Below are 22,558 nucleotides of genomic sequence, written 5' to 3' on the forward strand. Positions count from 1 at the left end.
TATTCTTACCTGCCTAGGCTTGTGTGTGAACACCACCACGTGCAGCCCTTGCCTCAACAGAGTCGAGTGTGCTTTGTTCTGTTCTTGTTCTGGACTGTGTTTTCACAAGACCTTTCCTTGCCATGGAGGGCCAGGTTGAGGGAGTTGGCATTTGTGTCATTCTTCGTCTTGTCTTCAGAGGTTAAGGGGCCCCTTCTGACATTCCTTAATACACTACGAATTTCTCTGCAATTGCAGCAGTTAAGTGCTTTGTAATGACCATTTGCTTTTCTTGCAAGCATTAATATGCTCCAAAATACAGAAAGCCGAAATGAGTGTGTAAGTCCCTTTCTAACCTCAGCCAGAACAGCTGGTTCCTAAGGTTTGATTTGATTAACGTTCCCTAGATAAAGTAATGTTTACCTCATAGCTTCTTTTTGAGATAGCATTAGACAATTGATCTTGTCGTTCGTGACTTTATTAGCAAGCTTTTATCATAGATTGTGATGTCACAGATTCATTTAACTTCAAAAACTAATGTTTAAATTGGAGGAGTTTGAACCCATGCACAACTTGTTTTGTGGAAAATGCTATCTTTTCCCTATTTTCCATTCAAAGAAACTTCTTCAAGCTCTGAGATTGTCTCCTTTTTTGTACCAACAGATTATTTTTCTCAGTATTGCTTAATTCAAGTTCACTTTGTTTCTATGACTGGAAGTGTGTGTGTGTGTGTGTGTGTGTGTGTGTGTGTGTGTGTGTGTGTGTGTAATTTAAAGATTGAAATAGATTTTGGCATACAGTTGGTAGCTCTACAACCCTCGAAGGGTCCCCTAGTGAGTGTTCCTATTCTTTGCTCAATATGCAGTAGGGATATTGAGATAATGTAGTTAATAATATAGTAAATGTTATATAATGCAAGAATATAGATGCAGAAAAGGTTTCTGACAGTTCAGCATGATAAAATCTTCAAAGAAACTAAAAATAGAAGAAACAAATCCCAATATAATAATGGCTATATAGGTCCCATCTATAATTTATATAATACCAACTAGGGAAAAAATTAGTGAGTTTTCTCACTTGAAACATATAAAGGTGCCCACTCTCTCTATTTTTACTCAGTTCAGTGCTTGAACTCTTAGCTAGAACAGTAAAACAAGAGAAAGAGATAAAGACTATAAAGAAAAAGGAACAAAACTCTAAGCACTCCTGTTTGTGGATGACATGATTCTATACCTAAAGGACCCTTAAAACGCCATCAGGAAGCACTTAGACCTAATAAACACTTTCAGCAAAGTGGCAGAATGCAAAAGAAGCATCAAAAACCTGTTGTCTTAGTATTGACCAATTACAGCTTATCAGGAAAACTTTCATTCGCAGTATTTTTAATATATCAAAACACACAAGAATAAAATTCCTAAGAAGAAAGGCAAAAAAAAAGCTCCGAAAGAAATGAATGAAGACACAAGACTGCTCACGCCCATGAGATGGCAGCTGTGGTTGTCAAGGTGGCTGTATGATTACACATAATCCCCAAAAAAATTTCACTTGCATTCTTAATAAAACAAATTTCATGTACACATTTGGTACGAACATTTTTTTTTAATTAACTTAGGGAGGAAAGGGTTTATTTCATTTTCCAGTCCATCATGGAGGGGCAGTAAGGGCAGAACTGAAGCAGAGGCTACAGAGGAGGGCTGCTTACTGGCTTGGTCCCCATTGTTTCATTTTATGTTATGTCTCACTGTTCTGCTGCTTATAAAACATTGTTGTTATAATCACCAAAGTGAAGCCAACCCAAGCGTCCTTTGAATTAAAGAACAGGAACAATGTTATACATTCCACATTGCAGAATGCTAATCAACCATAAAATGAATGAAATATTGCAAGTTCAATGCCTGTGCTATATCATGAATAGAATTTGAAAACATTCTACCATCTACATGACATGCCCACCCTAGGCAAACCACTGAGAATGGTTTCCAGAGATGAGAGAGGAAGAAATAAGAGTGGCCGTTTGACTTGGACATTGTGCTTGATAAATGGAATCTGAGCCAGGAGTCTCTTTTTTTTGAGAATTCTAGGCTATTTTTGAAGCACTTACTATATTGTGGCAGAATTAAAGAAACAATCCCAAAATGACTCTTTTACACTTTGGCAAGTAGTACATTTAAACAACCAACTTTTGAAATTTAGATCCGTTTTTTTGTTTGTTTGTTTGTTTTTCTGTACCCCTGTCCTCTGTAACAAACATGACCTCAGCAGCCCTGGTGGAGGACAATGTTGTGCTTTTGTTATTTTGTAGCATTTTATTATTCTGAATACTCCCCACCCCAAAAAAAAATTGGAAAATGCTACTCCTGGGAGCTTGAATGATTTATAATGACAGAGACAGAGCTCATCAGATGTTGGATTGTGGTGGGGTGTGGAGAATAGGCCATAAATATGGATAAGTACTTTGGACTGAGCATCTCATACCCCTAACAAAAATTCACCAGCTGGGGCCTATGAGAAAGGCTGGGGAGATGGTGTCTGTTTTGAGGTTTGCTCAGGTCATAAGAGTGAAACCGTTGGGGTGGAGTTAATGGTCTCATGAGAGCTGGCCTGGGCTTATGATTGAAGGCCTGGACATTTCTGAAGGGCACTCACCCCAGGCCACAAAGAGGGTGAGCGTAGGCTAGATTTGCAGGTGATCCCGGAGTTCCCATCTTAGAGCCGGGGAAGGGAGCACTTGTTGAAACTGATCCACTTATAGTAGTCCGATGAAGAAACAAAATGTGAGAAGTTGACTCTGAGGGAAGCTGCCCAAGGACCAGATGAAAGGATAAAGAGAAGTGACTGACAGACAGTTAAGGATCCCTTTGTGGTAGGCTGTAACATGACATTGATAATTGCATGTTAGACCTTGTGCTAGCTTCATTAGAACCAATGAAATGCATTTATGATCCCCAAAGAAAAAGCCTCATGTGCTGAGAGGCTGTCTTGTTTCTCTTGTTTCTTAGTACATGGTTTATATTTGGGTACACAGTCAGAGAACAGCAGGACTTATTTTCTTTAAAAAGCACGTTGCATCTTTATTTTCTTATATAGAAATTATTTAACTTCTAATACACTGCATTGATAATGCATAATACTTTCATCTGTTTGAGAACACAGGCCCTGCTGGACCAGCTATCGCTCCACCTGCAGGCTTGCCTATGGGATACTACATTCCCCAGCAGCCTGGTGCCATCCCCTTGTACCAGCCCATCAGTGGCACTCATCCAATCCAGTACCAACCTGGCAAATATCCTTTGATGAATCAGCCTGCTTCTGTAATGTGGATGCCAGGGCCAGCTCCAGTGCCTAACTGCCCTCCTGGTTTGGAATACTTAGCTCAGGTACTCTAATAAATCCAAAGCATTTTTCTATGAAGTGTGACCACCGTGAGGTTTAAGGAGAGGGAACAAGACATTGGCTTGAGCAAACAGGCAGATAAGTCACTGACAGTAGAGGCTGGTGATGGTGACTTTGTAGGTAGACAGTGAATACAAGAGTGTATTCGTAAGACATATTCGTTCTTGAAGCAACAAAAATAACTTTGAAATTATTCAGTGTGGCTTTCTGAAGGAAATCAGAAAACTACGTATGAGAGTCACTAACCTGAGGCTATGCCATTTGCTTGCAAATGAATGGTACACATTATGAAAAACAAAATTAAAAGAGAACACTAGACAAAAGGAGGGAGAGTCATAGAATGTTCACCCCATGGCTTCTTCTCAACACCACAGACTCTCTTTAACACCCCAGAGCCCCCAAGCATACAAATCTCAGTAAGTACAAGATGTTGCTTCCAACTAAAATCCATGTCCCTTTCATAGGGCACAGTGACTCTCCGGGTTTGTGTACACGTAAATTACGGTGCTTGTGTGATATGCAGTTTTTGTACAAATGAGATTTCAAACCTGATAAAGAAAACTGGTTGGTGAAAATAAAATAAAGCTAACTGTGGAGATGCCTTTCAAACTTATACATTTTTTTTCTTTTGGGAAAGGGTGTATTTTAAGTACATTAGTTATAAGAACATCTCAATTTAATGTACTCCATATAGTTAGCCAAACATTTTTGGAGTTGACATGTTAGTTTCCAGTTCTCTGTGTGGAAGGGACCTGTTATTCTTATGTATTGAAAAATCACAGGTACACTGTTCCATTGCAGATACGTGAAGGTCAACAGTTAGAAAACTTTGAATTATATTTTGCGAATGAAATTTCTTATTAAGGTTGCTTGAGCAAACTTAGTAGGTGCATTTGTTATTTGAAAGGCTTTCAGAAGTGACCAAATGAATATCACTTAGAAAGCTCTACTTCTGTACCCAATGAAATTTCAAAAGATTTTGAAATACCAACCTATTTCATGAGTTCTGTTTTCCCTGTCAGGAATTCTTGAGTTTAAAATAAATGAAAATGAAAGAGGTTTGGAGCCAGACGAACCTGATTTTTGTTCCTCTCTAATCACTAACTCTATCCTTGTAGTCTCTGTTCTTATTGTTTAGGAAACGGTTTGGTCAACAGCAGCCTATAATGTTGTGAGAAGTTTTAGTGGATAAACCTGTAATGGCTGTCCAGTTGCTGGCCACCAGGGCACTTCCTACAGATGCTGGCTCTGGACACTACTAGCTTCTCTTGCATCATTTCCCTGTTAGGTGGTTTGAGTTCTCACAGGCAGATCACATGATACATTGTTAAGCCTGCAGAGAGCTCTTACCCACTGCAGCTTATTTCCAGAGCTTTGTCGTTGCCAGCCATTCTGCCTGTCTGTCTACTCCTTGCTGGCACAGCCACAGTAAAAACATTTTTCCCTGCAGTAGATACCTTTACCACATGGTAAATATTTTTATATTCCTATATTTTAATTTCTTAGTATTTTACAGAATAAACGGCAAACAACTTTAGTGGCCATTTTGATATTTTATATGAAATGACCCTTCGATATCTCCTTATTAATTTATATCAGCTTTACATTAAACATGGATCATGTCCTCTTATATTCTCTTTGAACTAATCACCCCATATGTCACCAGTAACCAGTTGTTTTAAGTCTTGTTGTTACATTCATGTAGCTTTCATTATTTAATGAACTTTTTATAAAATGCAACCTTTTAGGCAGCATTCCGTGCTCATCGATTATGAATGGTCTAATGATCTAAATGGCTTACAATTAGGTTGATAATGGCTCCTTTGTCCGAGAGAGCTCTTTATCTTCTGCCGGATGTGCAGAGGTGTAACTGATAACGGAACCTCAAACTAGCCATCCTCAACGTGATTCCAATCCCATTGAAGTAGGAGTTTCTTTAATGGTGTTCCTAACCATTTGTTTTGGATGGACTGCTATCTTAGAATGCTTCCTCCCCTTCAAATCTTACTCACATCGTACCACACTCATGGCATTGATACTAGAGCGTGGACTCTGGCCGGAACCTGCTGTGTTACTGTCCATGGTGCTTAACCACTGGGTGTGTCACTCAAGAAACCATGTGAAACAGAGAGTCCTATTCAAGGCGTACCTTGGCTTGTTTACCTTCCGCAAACCACAGGAGAATCACACACTCTCTGTCTAGCCTACACTGGGTCATCCTGACTTACTACTCTATGACCATCTCAGAGAAGTTGATGGAGAAGCAACCTATTCCTCTGCGCATGTATAGGGCTTCCGCACTGTAGCAAGCAGGTGTTTTCCTCATGTCAGTCAGCTCCGTCTTTTAAAGAGAAACTGTTTTTCTCATTTAGACACCTCTGCTAATATCCATCTAGTTGGATGCAGATGAGATAATCGCCATTGATTACATGGTTAGATTCCTTTCCATCTAGTTTTCAAAGAGATACTTGGCACCAATAGAGACATTTTAATTATTTTTATTTTATCCCATCCATATGGGTATTTGGCCTGCATATGTATTTGTGCACCACTTGCATGCCTGGTACCCACAGAGAAGGAAAAGTGTGTCTGATCCCATGGAACTGGAGTTACAGATGGTTGTGTGCAAACATGCACGTTGTGGGAACCAACTTACTTCTTCTGGAAAGACAGCCAGTGCTCTTAAAGCTACACAAACTCTCCAGACCACGATTAATACATTTTAATACTGTGGTATCACATTCTTTTCTCATGCTAATACATATTAACTCTGGCTTCCTGTTTTATAATTGCTTTTGTTCTGTCCCCACAGTTGGACAATATACATGTTCTTCAGCATTTTGAGCCTCTGGAAGGTATGTATAATTCATTTTGATGCACATTGTGTTTTGATTAGAGGTATTTTACTCACATGGATACTTATATTATTTCATACCTAGTCCCTTATTTTATGCTAATGGACTTTTAGTGAAATTCTGTGCTACCTTATATTCATAAAAGAAATTAAAAAATTATTATATACAGTCTTATCTATCGGTACTTCAAGCACTGATGATCTCTTGGACTCCAGAAGGAATTACTTTTAACCTGATTATCTCCCTTGGAGCACATGCTCTTTTCCTTCCTCTGCATTTACCTTACTTAGATGGGTGCAAGAAGGAGAAGAGTTGTGGATTGAGCTAGGCAGAGCCCCACAGTTCACTACAGTCAGTGGCAAAGAGAAAACGCAATGCAAGATGGCTGAGTTATTGTCTGGCTATTGTTATAGAAGTCTGGAAAGATGATCCATTCAGTTGGCTCTGTTCTCCCTACAGGCTCCTCGGGCTCAGGGTAGGAGCTGGACATGCCCCTCTGGGGACAGCACAGGGACTTTGATGATTCTGGATTTATTTTTTTATGTGCAAGTACCATGTTTCCAGTCATTCCATCCATGTCATGAGCTGATTAAATCATGGTCACGGCTTAATGGAATGTGTGATTCCGTGAAACTGATTTTATCATTAACATTTTCTGAATTCTGATATTCCAGGAACATTGCATTAACTACTGTGCTGATGTGGGGAAACTGTTAAAATAATTTTATATTAAACTTAGCAAATGTTTTACGTTAGGAAAATACTTAATGTGTCACATGGTTGGATTCCACCTTTTTTTCTGAATGTTTTAAAGATTTATTTAAGCCCCAATCATGCTACCATCACTACTACCACAAGTACTATAATAATTACTACTTCTCTTTCTCCCCCTTATCTGCTTCTCCTCCTCCTCCTCTCTCCCTCATTCTCCTCTTCATCCTTCTGCTCCTTCCATTTTCTTTTTTCATTGAAGAAACCAAGGCTGTCTGAGGTCCGTCTCAGCTATTTCTAACTTAAGATCCTTTTCTCATTCTAACGTTTAGTGATGGCACATTTTGAAACTAATAATAGATATGATATCAAGAACAACATAGACCAGATGGTTTACATCGTGATGGAAGACACAGATGACTTTACCAGGAATGCCTATCGGAATCTACGACCCTTTGTGCTCCGGGTCACTGACTGCCTGGGAAGAGAGATCATGACTATGCAGAGGCCTTTCCGCTGCACCTGCTGCTGTTTCTGCTGCCCCTGTGCAAGGCAAGAGGTCAGAGAACACGAGTGGGAGTCATAGTCACTTCCTGATCTGTGCTTTTTGTGGTATTGGGACTTCTTCCTAAACACTCGAGGAAGCTTTCTAGGCCTACTGCTCAGAATGAAACTGAAACCAAGTAGTGGAAAGGGAAGGAAGCTGAATTATATATCACAAGACAGACCTTCCTTGAGAGTTTTCTTTTATCTCCTTATGGGATAGATAGGTGGCAGGAGTTGGGGGAGGTCAAGTAGAACTTTGGCAATTGCTACTTTCTGATGAATTGAGGAATTGTAGGGATGGACATTAATCACATGTTTTATAATGCTATCAACCAATCAAAATCCAGGTATGTGTACGAGCGTGTGTGCATGCATGTGTGCGTGTAGGTGAGTATGGGGGGTGCATTCGAGTTGTGTGTGTGTGTGTGTATGTGTGTATACAATCATGTGAGTAACACCTATGATTTGTGCACATACAGCATCCTAACCACTGTCACTGTTCTGTGTGCAGCTGGAAGTGCAGTGTCCTCCTGGGGTCACCATTGGTTTTGTTGCAGAACACTGGAACTTATGCAGAGCCTCTTACAGCATCCAGAACGAGAAGAGAGAAAGCATAATGAGAGTGCGTGGTCCATGTGCAACCTACGGTTGTGGCTCCGACTCTGTTTTTGAGGTAAATACATGTCAAAAACTGAGCTTCTGCTCTTCTTCCTCCCTCCCTTCTATATCAGAGCCACCATGTTCTTCAGCAGATTTTCATGTGAATGAGGTACTATAAAGAAAGAATGAATTGTGCGTTGACATCAACCCTTTTCATGTGGTTCCTCATGGTTTCTTGACATCTTTCAAATTATGAGTGGCATCGCCTTTTTAAAAACATCTTTTTCCCATTGAGAACATGAAAATGTTTAGGAGTAAATAGCCTGATTTCATCAATTTATTCTTGGTGTATGTCACCTCTTTTTTTCCTAATGATTTCTAGAATGCTTATATCTATTTTGAAATGCAAAATTCTGCGAAATGTAGCCCTCAGTACATTCATAAGGGCATGGCTAGAATGAATGACAGGGTGATGTAGTAACATTTTCTCAATATAAAAGGACATTTTGTTTTGTATTTATCCCAGGATCTGCCAAAGACATTGTTAGAAAAGAAGCCCTGATGCTTAGGGGATTTTTTCAAATTCCTTTAACAGGATGAAGCTTGGCATACACTAAACTTATTCCTTCTACCATTTCCTGTGATTGCAGGAAGCTTTCCTTGGTTTTCATTTTATATTACCATAAAATAAAACATTTTTCACTTATTAATGCTATTGTAGAAAATAACAAAAAACCAGATTCCCGGTGCGGGCTGTGTGTGATCATCCATGATGAGTGATCTTAGCAGCTCTGGTTGGAGTATTTCTAATGAGTTAGAGGTCAATGTCTCCCTTAGAAGCCCATTCCATTTCTTTCTTTATTAAATACTCTGTATTTACATTTGAGATGTTCTCTTTCCCCCACCCCCTTCCATCCCAATCTTAAACCATGGTCTGCTAAGATACGGTGGGTATGTCCCACAAAGACTTGAGTGAGTCGTGTACAGTGTATAGTACAAACCCCTTAGTTTTGCCTCTAGGTTCCCTTGGTTGGAAGTGACTTTGTATCCCCAAATTCTCTCGCTCTGCTACAGAAAAGATTTTAACTATCAATCCAGACTGTACCTTCTGACAGAAATCCCCAAAGGATGTATTTAAGGATTAGGAAATTTTACTAGGTTGAGGATTTTAAGATACATCTCAGCTCAGTTACTAAACAGTTTCAAGGCACTGAACACAAGAATTTCTCATTTGAAATGATGTCACTAGTGTTTGTTCCCGCATTATAGATTCTCACCGCACAAACTGCTGCTAAGAAAAGGATAGAGGCACCTCCCTTGATGCTTTTCATAAACACCTATTCTTGGCATTGCAGATCAACTCTCTAGATGGAGCGTCTAACATCGGCAGCATTATCAGGAAGTGGAACGGCTTTTTATCAACGATGGGAAATGCAGACCACTTTGAGATTCGCTTTCCTTTGGCCCTGGATGTGAAGATGAAAGCCATGATTTTTGGCTCTTGCTTCCTCATTGTAAGCCTTTCACTGTTGCGTTGAGAGGATCGTTCCTTATAATGGGAAGCAGTATTCTATAGCAGAAAATTTATTTTGAAACCCAGCCAGCTTCTTTCTGTGCCACTTCTAGGCACATGATTGGCCCTGGGTGACTGGCTTGACTCATTTGGAGCAGGGGCAAGCATGCTGACGTTTCCAGGGTGATGCAGCTTAGCTGAATAACGTCTACCGGGGCACACCTGGAAGGTGCCAGATAGACAGTGGGTGCAGTCAGCTTCATTTCCTATTGGTTATCACTACTTCAAAACAGCTGTTCTGTGAACATTAATATAATCGAGGAATTACAAAGCAGCTGCCCCCTTTTCTCTCACATGTCAACTACAATCATGCTCACCAAAGTTCCATCATCCTTCGGCCTCACTGAGCTTTACCCCCAGTTAATGATAACATTTTAATTGCTGTTGAATATGAAAAGCTTATTATCTGTCTTCTCTCTCACACATTAGCTTCACTCATAAATATTGCATGAGATTTATTTACTGGAATGGGATGTTCCCATGATAAATCGTGAAGGCTATGATATGCATTAATATAATTATTTCTACCCGCCATCCATCTCTCAATCTAAATATAATTTCTTCTCCAATTTCAGGACTTCATGTACTTTGAACACCCTCCTCCGAGACGTTCATCAAGATAGAGGAAGATCAAACAAATCATCCATTGAAAACAGAATTAGAGAAATTTGCATTCGGCTTATACATAGCCTTCAGTTATTAGCAAGTATATTTTTCTGGCTTGACATGTGTCTCGGTTCAATATTTAGCTTCTTGGGACACTCGGTTATTGTGAAACCTCTGCTTCATTAGCCAAATAAACATACAAACACAAGTGTTACAGCTATAGGACTGCGAGCTTTGGGAAAACAAAGCGCTTGGTTATCAACTTACAAGTCATAGGTCGTCATCTGTGCCTGTCTGTCTCTTCTCCATTGGGTCAAACTTGATTTTCGGTTAGAGAACTGCTATTCTTACTCCTCATCTTTAGGATCCAGAAGGTGCACAGAAATAATGTGCTTTAATGTGCAAAGAAAATGTTTCTTTTGGGCATGCACCAGAGCATCATCTGCAACGTGCGTAAAAGTTCATAAAGTTCTCAGTAGGGAATTTTATTTTATTACACAATAAAATATATTCTCTTTATACGCAGTTTATATTTTCTGTGCATCTTTCTTCATCTCCTGAACTGGGCAATGCATATGAAGGTAGGATGAGGGTACCAGGGAGAGTTGACCAGGGCCACAGCTAAATAAGGTCTTGTCAACTTACAAACCTTGTGCATCTGCTTACTCAGCAGATTTAGTGCGGGCACTCTTATTTTCACAAGCCTTATATCTGAATGTTTATTCTGATGTCTGCAATTACCTGCTGTAGTTTTATATCTCATTTGATGTTTTCTTTTGAAATCCATCTAATTTCCAGGAAGCCCTGTCATCGTTTTAATACTCCTTGCCTGCTTTACATGCTAAGCAACTCATCATATACAAACAGTAAGAAAACATAGTTCATATTTTCCTCCCATATTTTCCCCAGATTATCAGTGAGGACTATGGAAGACCAGCAGAGTACTTATTTATACTAAGGACAGTGTATGTATGAATCCACTGATTTGATTAATGAGTCTCACACCTTTGCTTTCAGCCTTCACATAGACTGTGTGTGTGTGTGTGTGTGTGTGTGTGTGTGTGTGTGTGTGTTTAATGAGTATATTCTTTTGGAGTTTATTAAAAACAGATTAAATGCTCTTGGGTTGGGTTATCCTGAGAGAAAGAGATTTAGCCAACAGGTCTTTTTGAAATAACAGACAGGTGCTTCAGCTTCGATTATATTAATGTTTTTATGAGAAAGATTGTTTTTCTCAGTTGTTCACTTGCTGCTGTGACTTTTTGTAAAAATTAATCATGAGTTCTCAACTAAAATCTAATTATCTCGTATTTTTAAATATAGCTCTAATTTTAACTAGACATACATGTTTTCTGTATGATAGTTTGTATTTTGCATAAAAGTCAGATAAATAGCATTCTGAAAGCTCGGGTATAAACCTTTCATTTCTGTCATTTTACCCATCCACACCCCATTCTAACACTTGCATCATGTGGATAGTGAGGGTCAGAATACTTTACACTTCTTTGCTTCTTACTTTAGTGTGATGCTAATCCTTCTCTAACAGCAAAATTCTTTAGCATAATTCATGCAACTTTGGTATCTCAGTGGAATTTCATTGTATCAAGACAACACACTTAACCAAACAATAAACAAAATGTGTTTTGTAAACGTTGGGTGCTTTCTTGTTCTCTCAGGCTCTGAGACTTTTAAATAAATGTAATAGAACTAATAGTAAGATAGCATTTTATTTTCTGAGTTGTGACTGAGTCTGAATGCTTTCCAGAGAGAGTTTTAGGGAATTTCTTATTTACTAAGAAAGCTCTATGCATTCTTGTGTAGATTTACTAATAAATCAATTACTGGGGTATTGTACCTTAATAACTAACATTTCTTTTTAATATTTTGTCAATTGTTTTAAAATTTTATAAATGTATTTTTATCATAGCCACCTTAACCCTTCCCATTAACTCCTCCTAGATACACTTCCATGTTTCTGTACCCCTACCTCAGACCCACACATCCCCTCACCCCTACTTCAGGTCCTCTTTCATTTTGCACTTTTCTATTTTTACACTTGTTTTGTTATATTGAGAATTTCGTATGAATTCAGTATTTTATCATTTCTACCTCATTTTCTTGTTCCTTCCTCTCCATCTCAAATACATAAGCTCTTCTTTAGTCAACACACACACACACACACACACACACACACACACAGTTTGATGAATTCAGTTAGCATTTTTCTTATGCATATTACTTTAAGATTGACCACTAAGAATTGGAAAATGTATTAGGGGCTAATTGCTGGAGAAGACAGTTTCATCCTGTCTTAGTTACCATTAATGCCGTAGTTCGTCCACTGGAGAGGTCTTATGCAATTTCCTTCGTCCATGCAGGAATGACCATTAGTATTCACAATTGTTCGTGTTTGTTTAGATGACCATGTTATGATCTCTGGAGTGCTCCCTGTCAGGTGTTGAAAATATTACCTCACTTCAAACTTTGCTCTTCAGTGGTTTATACAATCTTTCTGCCCCTCTTCAGAGATGTTCCCCCTAGCCTAGGGTGCAAAGGTTGCATTATAGCTGTATTAATTGAGAATGGTCATCTTCTTCAGGGAGAGCCTTTATTTGCTGCAAAAAAGAAGTTTCTTTTTGCTTAACATTCCCTTCACACCTGTACCCAAGAAGTTTCTTTCTTTTTATTTGCAAGAAAATGTCTCAGAAATCCACAAGTAGTCAACAGTCAGAGAACCACTGAGAGTCTCTTGTCTAGCCCCAAATAAAATCAACAGTTATTTTATTGAGATTGTAATATGTGAGTAATAAATTTGCATCACTCCTACGATAATCCCTCAGTTCTCTAATTCCCTTGTTCCTTCCCTTCCATATTTACAACACAGTCCTATGCCTAAGACTCAGGGAACATCACAGAAGAGGAGGTAGGGAAGGCAAAGGAACAAGACATCGGCTAAGACATATTTTTTTTCTGAAAGAAATAAAGATGAAAACATGAAACTTAGGTGTTTGGGACAAGAGCTGGGATGGCTTTGGGAAAGATATGGAAGTAAATATGATTAAAATAGTCATATGATCAAAATTCTCAAAAATAATTAAAATATATTTTTGGAGACTCTGAGAGGTGAGAGCTACTCTTATCTATGATTTTAAGATAAATCCTTAGGGTGCAAGTGGGAATTATACTCATTTAAGAAACTGACAGTCACAAGTCCTCCTTTAGAGTCTACAACATCACTACCCATGGGTGGTTGGTTAGGTTTACACTCCTGTGCACGGATCCCTTCCTATTAAGCAGGACTGAAGTCCAATTAGACAGCTGTTGGTTACTCCAGGGATGTAAGTGTGGCTATTGTAATCTTGGGTATATATTTCCATTCTGGTCATTGTTACAGTTTGTAAATATTACAACTGTGTCTTAATTGGACTTTCTATTTCTGTGACAAAGCTCCACAACCAAAAGCCACTAGGGGAGGAAAGGTTATTTTCATTTAGACACACAATTCATAGTCCAGAGAAGTCAAAGCAGGAAGCTAGAGTCATGGAGTGAAGCAGAGACCATGGAGGAGAGCAGCTTACTAGTTTGCTTCTCATGGTTTCCTCAGCCTGCTCTCTTATCCAAGATCACCGTCCAAGGGATGGCACTGCCCCTAGTGGGATGAATCTTCTCATATCATATTTAAGAAAATGCTCGGCGGTCTTGCTGGCAGACAATTCATCAACTGAAACTCCTTTCCCAATGGCTCTGCCTTGTGTCAAGTTGACCATGGTCAAGCCGGCACACGGTAAGTAGGATTATTGGTCTGTTCCCACCCCCACCCCCTACCGGTGGAACTTTGTATAGCGCTTTTGGATACTTTGAGAGATAAAACTCTGGAGGGCTTTGGAAGGAGGAACCTCAGTTCCTCCAAGTCTTCTGTCCTAAGTGTATGCTATGTTCAGCCACAGTGTTTTACGTTCTTCTGAAGGCAGCCAAGGGCAACAGTGCCCTGGTTGGCTTAGTTGTCAACTTGATACAAGACAGAGTATCTGACAAGAAAGAACCACAATGGAAAAAAAAATGCCTCTGCAAGAGTGTCTTGATGGCAGGTGTCTTAATCAATAATTGGTGTAGAAGGAACTAGGCCATTTTGAGTGGTACTATCACTGGGAATGTAGTCACCATCTATTCGTCAGCACTAAGGACTATGTAGATTGTTTCCGTTCTCTAGCTATTGTCAATAGAGGAGCAATAACATGGCTGAGCAAGTATCTGTGGAGCAGGATATCTAGTCCTTTGGGCACATGATAAGGCATAGTACAGGAAATGTATACAGAGAACTTACTTTTCGCTTCCTGAGAATTTCCTACATAGGTTTTAACGAGGGGCTATTCCATTTGCAATACCATCGACAGTGAACGAGTCCTCTCCTTTCCACACACCCTTTGGTATTTGCTCTTAGTTATTTTCTTGATCTAGCCCCGGATAAGAAGAAATCTTCAGTTTTCACTTAATCAATTTTTAAGGATTTGAACATTTTTGACATATTTCTGAGCCACTTGTATTTCTTCTTTTGAGAACTCAGATCTCTAGCCAACTTTAAATTTTTTCCCTTTTATTTCAAATGGATTTTTTTTCTCACATAATATTTTTTCCAGTGGTGGTTTCCCCTCTCTCTGTTTTTCTCAGTTCCTCCTCCCTTCCCCTCCCATATGGATATAATCCCTTTCTCTCTTTCATTAGAAAATAAATAGACTTCTAAGGAAATATAACATAATAATATAACCCAATGTAGTAGTATTTAATAAAATAAAACAAATAGAAGGAAAAAGAAGCCCAAGAGAAGGCAGAAGAATCAGAGCCTTTCATTCACACACGTAGGAATCCCATCAATGCACTAAACTAAACGCCATAATATATATACAGTAGACCAGCACTCACTTCTCAGGTCCTCTGCATCCCACCACAGGGTCTGAGAATTCACTGAGCTGTGATTGTGTTGACTTAAAAAACGGTGTTTTCTTTGTGTCCTCTATTCTCTCTGGTTCTGCCTCTCTTCCATGGGGCTCCCTGAACCCTAAGGAGAAGGATTTGACGGAGACATCCCCTTTAGGGTTGATTGTACCACAGTCTCTCGTTTTCTGCGTAGTTTCTGGCCAAAGGTTTCTATATGTGTTCCCATCCACATCAGGATGACACTTCTCTGAAAAGAGCTAGGTAAGGCACTGTTCTATGAGCATAGCAAAACATCACTAGGGGTTATTTTATTATTACTTTATTTCTCAAAGAACAATAGTATTTGCTGCCCCCCACCCCCCATCCCTGAACTCTCTAGTTTCAAGTGCTTGGTCACCCAGGCAGCATCAGCTGTGTGTTCTGTCCCTTGAAGTGGGCCTTAAGTTAAAGGAAATATCCGTTGGTTACTCCCATAAGCACTGGGCCACTAGCATGTCCTGCAGGCAGGACTCCATTGCAGTTCCAAATGTTTCTCTCTAGCCAACTTTTAAATTAGGTCATTTGTTTCCTTGCCTTTAAAAACTATCTATGTAGTATTGTATATATTGTTGGAAAATATTTTTGTCCAATCTGTGGGCTTCCTATTTATTCATCCAACTTGTTTTACTCAAGCTTCTCCTCCCAGAGCTTCACACCTCCCTATGCCACATCAACTTCATGTCCATCTTTTTATTGGCACTTCAAGTGACCTATTACCCAGTTTATGTTGCCCATGTCCTCCTTGGTCTTCGGTCATTTACTGGGGTATACTTGACCTACTAGAGGCCATACCCTTAGGGAAAATCGGATCTCTCTCCTGGCAGTGATCAGTTGTCCACAGCAACTCAGGTGTTCCATTGAACTGGCTTGATCTTGTATGGTTCTGGTACAGCCCTTCACTACTTTGTGAGTTCACCAGTGTAGTAATCCTGTCCTTCCAGATGACACTGTTTGACTACATTTTCCCTAATCTGCTTTCATACTCGTTCTGTCTCCTCTTTTGTCATGGTCCCTAAGCCATGGGAGGGACGTCCCATCTGTGGCTGAGCACTCTACGCTCCCTTGAACCTTTTCCCATAATGCACTTCCCATGTGCTTCGAGGCCTGTCTTCCATGCAAATCTCATAAGAGAAAGAAACACAGTGTCGCACTCATGCAAAGTGAGGATGAGTGATATGGGACCTGGCATCACCAAGCATGGCTAAGATGAGCATGTGTTAGACGTCCCTCAGTATGTGCAGTAATAGGAAAAATACCATAAGCATGGGGCAATCCTCCTACTATTTTATCCCATCAATAATCATTTCATTGATTATTTGCTAAATTAGGTACTAAACTGAAAAGCAAATGGAAGCACACACACACACACACACACACACACACACACACACACACAACCTTTACTGCTTAAAAGTGGGTGACAGTTTGCTCAGGGAGTGGCACAATTAGAAGGTGTGGCCCTGTTGGAGTAGGTGTGTCACCATGAGTGTGGGCTGTAAGACCCTCATCTTAGCTGCCTGGAAGCCTGTCTTCTGCTATCAGTCTTCAGATGAAGATGTAGAACTCGAAGCTCCTCCTGCACCCATGACTGAATGCTGCCAGGCTCCCACCTTGAAGATAATGGACAGAACTTCTAAGCCCGTAAGCCAGCCCCAATTAAATGTTGTCTTTATAAGAGTTGTCTTGGTCACGGTGTCTGTTCACAGCAGTAAAAACCCTAACCAAGACAAAAGGTTTGTTGTCAAGATAGATGACTTTAGAACACATACCACTGATGACTGCAGTAGATATTGGCCCTTTAAGTACCCGTACATTCACAAGGAGCTACTGGCACTGTGCCATATAACACACTACTGTCCAATCAAACTGCCAAAGTTTGATATAACATATGGCAGAGAAACTATCTAGAAGTGCTAGAGATATGGTAAATTGTGCAGCCACATGTGTCTGCACATGGATTCCAATGTGGCTCTCATTTAAAAAGTCAATCTGCCAATTTTCATGAAGAAAATTGATAACTGGCTATTTGTCATAGTAATGCATGAAACCCAGACATTGTCCAGTGTATTTAATATGGTGCATTAGGAGGCCTTTACTGTACAATAATGACTCCTGTAATTGCTTTCAGTAGGCCCCATCTGATAGACACTATGAGACTTATGCTGTGGGGTGGAAAAGACCAAGTTGAGAATTCTGCAAATATTTACGCATGTTACTGTCCATACTCACTTACACCTTAACTACTGCTCTGTTCTTCTGGCTAATGCTTTAATAATTTACATGTTAATGGCATATAGGAAGAAAGAAGCAGAAGAGCATCATGTTTATCTGTAGTTTGAGATGCAGGGATACAGCTGGGAAGGGCTTGAGGCACAGAAGAGGCCTTGTGTGAGGCGTGCTTTCTCTGGAGTCATCCTGATAGTGCCACAGAGGAACCAAATGAACCCCCTTCCTGTGAGAGTCTGTGTTTCAAGATGTGAAATCCTGAACAATTAGGACAATGTGTGGTTTTTTAATTTTTCAAAAGTAATTTCACTTTTCATTCCTGATGTACAAGGGATAATAACGTATGATTAATTATACATAATTAATATTAAATATTTCACATAAATACAGTATTTATAACATAGTATGATATGATATGATATGTACATCATACATAATTGTCTTTAAGGCCACTTAGCAGTGGATGATTTTCACTCTTTGTATCAGTTTGTACATCTAAGGGCTTTCTGTTTTGTTGGAGAGACTCTGTTCTAAATCCACACCTTGGTAAGCTTAAGGCTGACCCCCAGCCTCATTCTGGATAGTAAATCAGACATAGGGTAAAATTTACCCTATTTGTTAAGGAGGACTGTGGACATTCATGCAGCCTCTCTTCATAGTCAGTCATTGAGATTGCTTCTCATTTTTAGCCTCTACTAAACCCTTACTCTCTCAAGTGAACTGTACTCTGACATCAATATGTTGGTTCATACTCCAGCCAGCCTTTCTAGGCCTCCTACAGCTAGAGAAATTTAAGATTATTTAGTTCGTGGTTGTAGCAGCCTAGAAGGGAAGTGTTTTAGAAGACCAGTGTGAAGTTCTAGATATGCAGGGGAAGTTCTTTAACATAAGCATCAAGCCATTGCACTGGGCCTGTGGATTATTGCAGTATGAGAGTTTTGTTTGGATTTCAGATACCTTCATCTTTACAACCATCATATTATTATGCCCTAGATTGTCTTTAAATGTTTAAGATTTCTAATACTGATGTTAGGGATACACTGTTGATGCTGAAACACAATTCTCACCTTAAAGGGAACATGAATAAGTTGGTTTTCCATAAGGTCTGTGAACTGTTTCTTAGGTATTCCGAGCCTTTTGGGCTAATATCTGTTTATCAGTGAGTGGATACCATGTGTGTTCTTTGTGGATGAGTTAACTCACTTGGGATGATAGTTTCTAGTTCCATCTATTTGCCTAAAATTTTTATAAAGTTATTGTTTTTAATAGCTGAGTAGTATTTCCATTGTGTAAATATATCACATTTTCTGTATCCATTCCTCTGCTGAAGGACGTCTGGGTTCTTTCCAGCTTCTGGCTATTATAAATAAGGCTGCTATAATCATTGTGGAGCATGTGTCCTTGTTATATGTTGGAGCATCTTTTGGGTATATGCCCAGAAGTGGTATAGCTGGTCCTTCGGTAGTACTATGTTCAATTTTCTGAGGAACCACCAGATTGATTTCCAGAGTAGTTGTACCATCTTACAATCCCACCAACAGTGGAAGAGTGTTCCTCTTTCTCTACATCCTTGCCAGCATCTTCTGTCACCTGAGTTTTTGAACTTAGCCATACTGACTGGTGTGAGGTGGAATCTCAGGGTTGCTTTGATTTGCATTTCCCTGATGTCTAAGGATGTTGAATATTTCTTTAGGTGCTTCTCAGCCATTCAGTATTCCTCAGTTGAGAATTCTTTGTTTAGCTCTGTTCCACATTTTTAATAGGATTATTTGATTCTCTGGAGTCTACCTTCTTGAGTTCTTTGTATATATTGGATACTAGCCCTCTGTCTATTGTAGGATTGCTAAAGATCTTTTCCCAATTTTTGGTTGCTGTTTTGCCCTATTGACAGTGTCCTTTGCCTTACAAAAGCTTTGCAATTTTATGAGGTCCCATTTGTCGATTCTTGATCTTGGAGCATAAGCCATTGGTGTTCTGTTCAGAAAAATTTCCCCTGTGCCTATGTGTTCTAAGCTCTTCCCCATTTTCTCGAAGGCCAGAATGTGGATGCTTCAGTCTTTCTTAGAAGGGAGAACAAAATATTCACAGGAGGAAATACGGGGACAAATAGAGGAACAGAAACTGAAGAAAAGATCATCTAAAGACTGCCTCACCTGGGGATCCATTTCATATGCAATCACCAAACTCAGTCACTATTGCCAAGAAGTGCTTACTGGCAGGAGCCTGATATGGATGCCTCCTCAGAGGCTTTGCCAGAGCCACACTGATACAGATGAGGATGCTTGCAGCTAACCATCAGACTGAGCACAGAGATCCCAATAGAGGAGCTAGAGAAAGGTCTGAAGGTGCTGAAAGGCTTTGAAAACTCATGGGGAGTACAATAATATCAACCAACCAACCAACTCCCCCCACACACACACAAAGCTCCCAGGGACTAAAACACCAAGCACTGAGCCCACGTGGAGAGGCCCATGGCTCCAGTTGCACAGGTCACAGAGGATAGCAGTGTCTGGCATCAATGGGACAAGAAGCCTTTGGTCCAGTAAGGGCTCATTTTTCCAGTGTAGGAGAATGCCAAGGCATTGAGGTTTGAGTGAGGGGTTGGGAATGGGAACATTTTTATGGAAGCAAAGGAAGGGGGAGGGTGAAGGGAGTAAGGGGTAAGGAGATAACATTTAAAATGTCAATACAGAGAATATTCAATAAAAATGATTAAAAACAAAAAAGAAAAGAAAAAAGGAAAGAAAAAGTTGGTTCATCCGATGCCCTTTCATGGTGTGCCTGAAGACAGTATACTCACATACATAAAATAAATAAATAAATCTTTAAAAGGGGAGGTTCGTTCTTGAACTAAATATATTTGACCGTGAACACAGACTTAATAACCCTGAATTCTGTGTTCAGTGCTGAGGCTGTTTCCAGCAGCAAGAAAGTCATAAATCATAACCCTTTCCAGCCACACTGGTGGGAATAGCAGAGACACAAGCTACAGCAACACAGAGAACCTGAGCCATGTTCTCAGATAATCTGTTCCATTCTTAATTTTGAGGCTGGCGGAAGCCAGTGTTCTGCTAAGTTAGTATGTTCCAAACATTTGTATGGGTCACAGGACGTTTGGTCACCGAGGTGGGCAAGATATAGTTACTTAGGTGGATACAGCTGGCCCAAGATAAATTATAATGGAGCTCTAGACCTGCACCATTCCAACCTCACTACAATGGAAGACGTTATAGTTAGTGTTGCAGAAGATTCCAAATAAAGGTATAGTTTCTAGGAAAGTTTGCCCGCCCCCATTCATATAAAATTCATTTAATTTTTCAGCTCCCCAATCACTGGGGCTCAGATAAAGTTCATTTATGAAATTATAGGATGTCTCCACTGAACAACTTCTTAAAAATCATGTCCAAATTCTCCTTATTCACAGTGGAGGATAATTAGTTTGAATCTTGCATAATGGTCAACATCAGAATTGAAATTGTACTGTCTTTCATACTGTTAATTTTTATGAGAATACACAACAGGAGGCCACTTTGGAGAAGAGAAGAAAAAAGTCTAACTGGTTTTGCAGCCTCCCACCCCTGGTGTCAGAAGACGGAATATGACACTGTGCGCTAGGGGGCAGTGCAGGCCTGTGGATGTCATTAGCGAAGACTCCATCTGTTCTGATCTGTGAGATGTAAGGATTTGAACCTACAAGGGGCGTTTAGGACCTCTTGCTCTGCATTCTAATCCACAATGGAGGATTTTAAAAAGACCGAGGCCATGTGTCCAAAATACCCTGGAAACTCAGAAGAAACCAGGAGAGAAACTACAGGACTCCGTTTTATTTTGTAGGTTTTGTGTTTTGTTTTTCCTCTTTCCTTACTATAAAATCAAGGCCCTCGCAGAGCTTTGAAACATTGAACGCAACGTCTTTAACAAAATTGGTATTTTGATATTCATGAGGTCAGTGTACATAAATACATTAACACCACTCAGTGCTGTGTGTGGGCGGGGGTGGGGGGGGGGTCCAGCCTCAGCAGTGCACAAAACCCCAACCTCAGCAACAGCTATGTTCTTCTTTCATGCAGCTCTGGGGGTTAGTTTATCACTGGGTGGTGAGAAAAGCCAGACGTCAGAGTAGTGTCTCAGTCACGTGGTGGGAAGCCACACGGGACGTTTCCCCGGCGATTCAGTAGACAGATCTTTTAATGTGGCTCCTAAGAAGTTTGGAAGAACACCTTGACCCTTCTGAGAAAGAAGCCATTGGGTTTGGCTTTCTTTTGGACTCATGCCACCCCGGCTATAATGAACCCCGTGGTGCTGAGGGCTCGGGGGTAACACTGACCTCAAGGGTATGCAGACAGACCAGCTGTAGGAAGAAAAATAAACACGCTTTTGTAAAAGGAAGCGAACATGTTTCCAATTTGTGGTGATTTTTTAAAATGACTTTTACTTATTCTGTGTGTATACCGCTGCCTGCCCATATGTATCAAGGTAAAAAGAGGCATCAGATGTCTTGGACCTAGGATTAAAGGTGTCTGTAGGGTACCATGTGGATGCTGAGCTATATCCTTAACAATGAAGATGGCACATCTGTTCCAGGTAACTACTGGACGGATGATAACATTTACTTAAATAATGTAAAAGGTGCACTGGCTGGTTTAGTGCCAACTTGACACAAGCTGTAGTTATCACAGAGAAAGGAGCCTCAGTTGGGGAAATGCCTCCATGAAATCCAGCTGTAAGACATTTTCTCAACTAGTGATCAAGTGATCAAGGGGGGAGGGCCCAGCCCATTGTGGGTGGTGCCATCCCTGGGCTGGTAGACCTGAGTTCTATAAGAAAGAAAGCTGAGCAAGCCATGGGAAGCAAGCCAGTAAGTGACATCCCTCCATGGCCTCTGCATCAGCTCCTGCTTCCTGACCTGCTTGGGTTCCAGTCCTGACTTCCTCTGGTGATGAACAGCAATGTGGAAGTGTGAGCCGAATAAACCCTTTCCTCCCCAACTTGCTTCTTGGTCATGATGTTTGTGCAGGAATAGAAACCCTGACTAGGACAAAAGGGAATTTTCATGTATGAATGCTCATGCAAGTGTGTGTGTGTGTGTGTGTGT

At 40.2% G+C, this 22,558-nt stretch overlaps 1 protein-coding gene across 1 annotated transcript in view; it reads left to right on the top strand.

Annotated features, from left to right (window-relative positions):
* Window positions 1-11,928, top strand: part of PLSCR4 (phospholipid scramblase 4) — a 29,977-nt gene extending 18,049 nt beyond the window's left edge. The window contains exons 4-9 of the mRNA XM_080934869.1: window positions 3,133-3,356; window positions 6,185-6,227; window positions 7,271-7,497; window positions 7,996-8,157; window positions 9,440-9,598; window positions 10,233-11,928. Coding sequence (XP_080790995.1) covers window positions 3,133-3,356; window positions 6,185-6,227; window positions 7,271-7,497; window positions 7,996-8,157; window positions 9,440-9,598; window positions 10,233-10,280 — 863 coding nt within the window. The 3' untranslated portion in view covers window positions 10,281-11,928. The remainder of the gene's footprint in view (window positions 1-3,132; window positions 3,357-6,184; window positions 6,228-7,270; window positions 7,498-7,995; window positions 8,158-9,439; window positions 9,599-10,232) is intronic.
* The last annotated feature ends 10,630 nt before the right edge of the window (window positions 11,929-22,558 follow it).

The sequence above is a fragment of the Micromys minutus genome (genome assembly GCF_963924665.1).
Source record: "Micromys minutus genome assembly, chromosome: 21".
NCBI classification, from domain to species: domain Eukaryota; kingdom Metazoa; phylum Chordata; class Mammalia; order Rodentia; family Muridae; genus Micromys; species Micromys minutus.